Here is a 3,442-nt window from a genome sequence, read left to right as displayed (position 1 = left end):
CCCAGTCACCGCGGCCATCCTGCCCGTCACCACCATCCCAGTCACCGCGGCCATCCTGCCCGTCACCACCATCCCAGTCACTGCAGCCATCCTGGCCACCCCGGCCATCACATCCCGGCCACCCCGGCCATCACATCCCGGCCACCCCGGCCATGACATCCCGGCCGCCCTGTCCATCCTGCTGCAGAGGCTTGCCTGGAGCAACAAAAACAGCCGTGGTCTCAGCAGCCGCCCCGCCCCGGGGCTCAATGAGAACACCGCACTAATGCAGCCGAGAACGGGGAGCAGGTACTAGAGGCTCCTCCCGAGAAGGGAGGGGCTCAGAGAGGAGGTGACCCCCCCCACGAGGCGGTGGGCAAGCCGGGAAACGAGCAACCCCCCAAGCCCCATGGCTCTGCAGACGCGGACGTGGCCTAGTTCTCCCACAAAGCACGCCCGTCTACAGTAAGAAAGGATGACAACAGACGTTCTGCTAAATCGGCGTGTCTCCAGCCTCCACCTGCACATGCGGACAGAGGAACAACTGGTACCGCTTACCGATTCCCTGACCTGCTTCCACGTCCAATGTTCTCCTGTCCGCAGTCTCTCCCCTTCTCAGCGACAGGGAGAACACCTCTGCCGCTATCCTGAATTAAGCGATCCCATCTTCTGTTCTTCGGGATTAGGTGTTTATTTTAACAACGTGCCCAGATTCTGGGAGGGAAAACCGCGCGGGAGGAGAGGAGGGTGCAGTTTTGGAGGCACACGCAGCTCTGGGGCCCAGACAAGGCCCCCCACCTGCCACCCGACCCCTGGACACCTCCCCAAAGGGCAGCTTCCCCGTACATCTGACAGGGCACTGGTGCAAGGCCACACGGAGAAATGAAGCCAGAGCCACTGGCACTGTCCTAGGTGATACTGTGCACACGAGCAAATCGTCCAGAACGGGCAAATTCAGAGACAGGTGCAGACTGTGGGAGCCTGGGGCTGGGGGAGGGGTGCCTGCCGGTGGGTACACGTTTCTGTCTCGGGAGATGAGAATGTTCTGAACTGGACAGAGGCGGTGGCTGCACGGCACTGCAATGCACTAAACACCACTGAATTGTTCACTTTGAAACAGTTAATTTGACGTTATATGTCAATTTCACATCGATTTGAAAATGCTAAAAAGACAGAGAGAGAATGAATAAAAGGAGACTCCAGGCCTAGAGGGGCCCTGGTGGCGCAGAGGTTAAGAGCTCGGCTGCTAACCAAAAGATCGGCAGTTTGAATCCACCAGTTGCTCCTTGGAAACCCTCGGGGGCGGTTCTGCTCTGTCCTCTGGGTTTGCTATGAGCCAGAATCGACTCGACGGCAACACGTTTGGTGTTCTGGTTTCCGGCCCTCAATGGTTCCCCCAACAAATTCTTCCAGACAGTTAAGGAAGAAAAACGCCATCTTGAATAAACTGTTGCAGAGAATAGAAAGAGGGAGACCATTTCTTAATTCTTTGTGAGGCCAGTTTAACCAGGACATTACGAGAAAGGACTATTACAGAACAATTAACTCTTATGGTCACAGATGCAAAAAATCCTCAACAAAATGGAATCAAAGGGTTCTGCACATCCAAGCCAGCAACCAAGGACAGCACACACGGCCACCCAGGGCCTGGAGCACCAGGAAAACCACACCCGCTGGTGGGCGGCAAAGGGGCCACCCCATGGAAAACCCTCCAGTTCGGCAGTGACTCCTAAAGCTGAACAGACGAGTCCTCAAGGGCCCAGTTATCCCACTGCAGGCACACACCAGGCATCCAAGACAGTAATGCACACAGCACCTTTATTTGTAAACCACCACCACAAACTACCCAAATGCCAACCGACAGTCGGGTGAGTAAAAAGGCTGTGGCACAGCCACACAACAGACCCACAACTGCACACAAAACTCTGATGAGCCTCCCAGCCATGGTGTAAGCGGAAGAAGCCAGAAGTGAGGGGACACAACGTGTGATCCCACTGACGGGGCAGAGCCAGGGCACCCGGAGGGGTCACGGCCTACAGGCAACTGGGCTCCAACTCTCGGTCTGTTTGAAAAACCAGCAAGCCGTGATTTAGGACACGAGCGCCTGCCTGCAGTGAGCTCCACGCGTTGGTGGAAAGTAAAACACAACCATGACTCTGTGAGGGCCAGGCCAAAAATGCAATGAAATAAAATCAGCAAACAAAGTGAAACGTGCATCCAAGCCCCCGCTGTGTCCCACAGGTACAACCTGGACCTTTTGTTTGGGCCCTGGCAGCTGCCTGCACTCGAGGGCCCCTCCTAGGCACAGCCAGCCCACCCAGCGAGTCCTCACACAGAAGCCTGAGACGGTCCCAGGAGGTGAGGGGGGGACGCGGTACACTGACCCTGCCGGAAGACGTTCCCAAATACTGTTGCCCATTGTAAGGAAGAGTGAGTTAGAGTCTTCCTCCTAGAGGTTCCCTCTATCCTCCTGGCCGGAAGTCCACTTGGCACAGCAGGAGGTGCTCCCCAGTGGGTGGACGAAGGCCAGCACCGTGGCCTGGTCCAAATGCCCTTCGTGGCCATGAAAGGGGCTCTAAATAACCCTCTGACCCGAGCCCAGGCTGAGAGTCTCCGGGAACCAAATCTGCTGACCCACACGCACTGCACATGCTGCACACAGGCCAGCACCCAGCACACCCCCCACAGATGCAGGACAGACCTGCCGGGCAGCAGCAGCAGGGCGCCAGGGTCAGCCTCCTCCATGGCGTCCAGGCACTCGGAGGGCACGGCAGAACCGCCGGCGCTGTCGGCGTCGGCCTCGTGCTGCAGCTCGGGGTGCACCAGGGTGCTCGTGTCCTCGTCTGTGAAGGTCTCGCACTCGCTGTAGGTGCTCTCGGAGCCCATGTATGCACTGTCCGTCACCTCCGTGGCCTAGGAGAGAGGGCGCCAGGAGTGAGCGGTGCGTGTGTGCGTGTGTTGCTGAGCACAGACACCAGCACACGAGGCAGGATTCAGCCGTTTTTAAAATGAAAACCAGCACCTGTCCGACAAGAGAAGAGACCGCTGGAGTAGTTGCTGAAGTCAGCTACACACACACCTGGAGGAGACACACAGCCACACGTCGTCGTCACAGCAGAGCCCACCTCGTCTGTGGCCGCAGCACCTGATCACTCAGAATCACAAAATCCACATCCGAGCACGGGTGTGACCCTCGGCATCTGTTGTGTACGCGCAAGCTGGTGCTCTGAAACGCAAATACCTGGTCTAACGTCAAAACTGCACGCCAGGAGTCACAGACGTCCTCACGTCGCGGTTGGTCAGGGTTCTGCTTGCCTGCTGGACACATCAGTTGTTCTTACTCTTTTGTGCCCAACGCCTAGCACCAGGCTCGGCACATGGAGAGGTTAGTGTCTGTGGACTGTGTAAATGAACTTGAAGCTAAGGAATCATTAAACGGGCTGTTTTCAATTTATAATCTCAA

At 56.9% G+C, this 3,442-nt stretch overlaps 1 protein-coding gene across 1 annotated transcript in view; it reads right to left on the bottom strand.

Annotated features, from left to right (window-relative positions):
• RAB11FIP3 (RAB11 family interacting protein 3) overlaps positions 1 to 2,984 on the bottom strand; it is a 23,675-nt gene extending 20,691 nt beyond the window's left edge. Inside the window, exon 1 of the mRNA XM_023728376.1 lies at positions 2,681 to 2,984. Coding sequence (XP_023584144.1) covers positions 2,681 to 2,865 — 185 coding nt within the window. The 5' untranslated portion in view covers positions 2,866 to 2,984. The remainder of the gene's footprint in view (positions 1 to 2,680) is intronic.
• Between the last annotated feature and the right edge of the window lie 458 nt (positions 2,985 to 3,442).

The sequence above is a fragment of the Trichechus manatus genome, unplaced genomic scaffold (assembly GCF_000243295.1).
Source record: "Trichechus manatus latirostris isolate Lorelei unplaced genomic scaffold, TriManLat1.0 scaffold00024, whole genome shotgun sequence".
NCBI classification, from domain to species: Eukaryota; Metazoa; Chordata; class Mammalia; order Sirenia; family Trichechidae; genus Trichechus; species Trichechus manatus.
The sequence above is the reverse complement of the archived record's forward strand: the minus strand, read 5'-3'. Positions and strand labels throughout refer to the sequence as shown.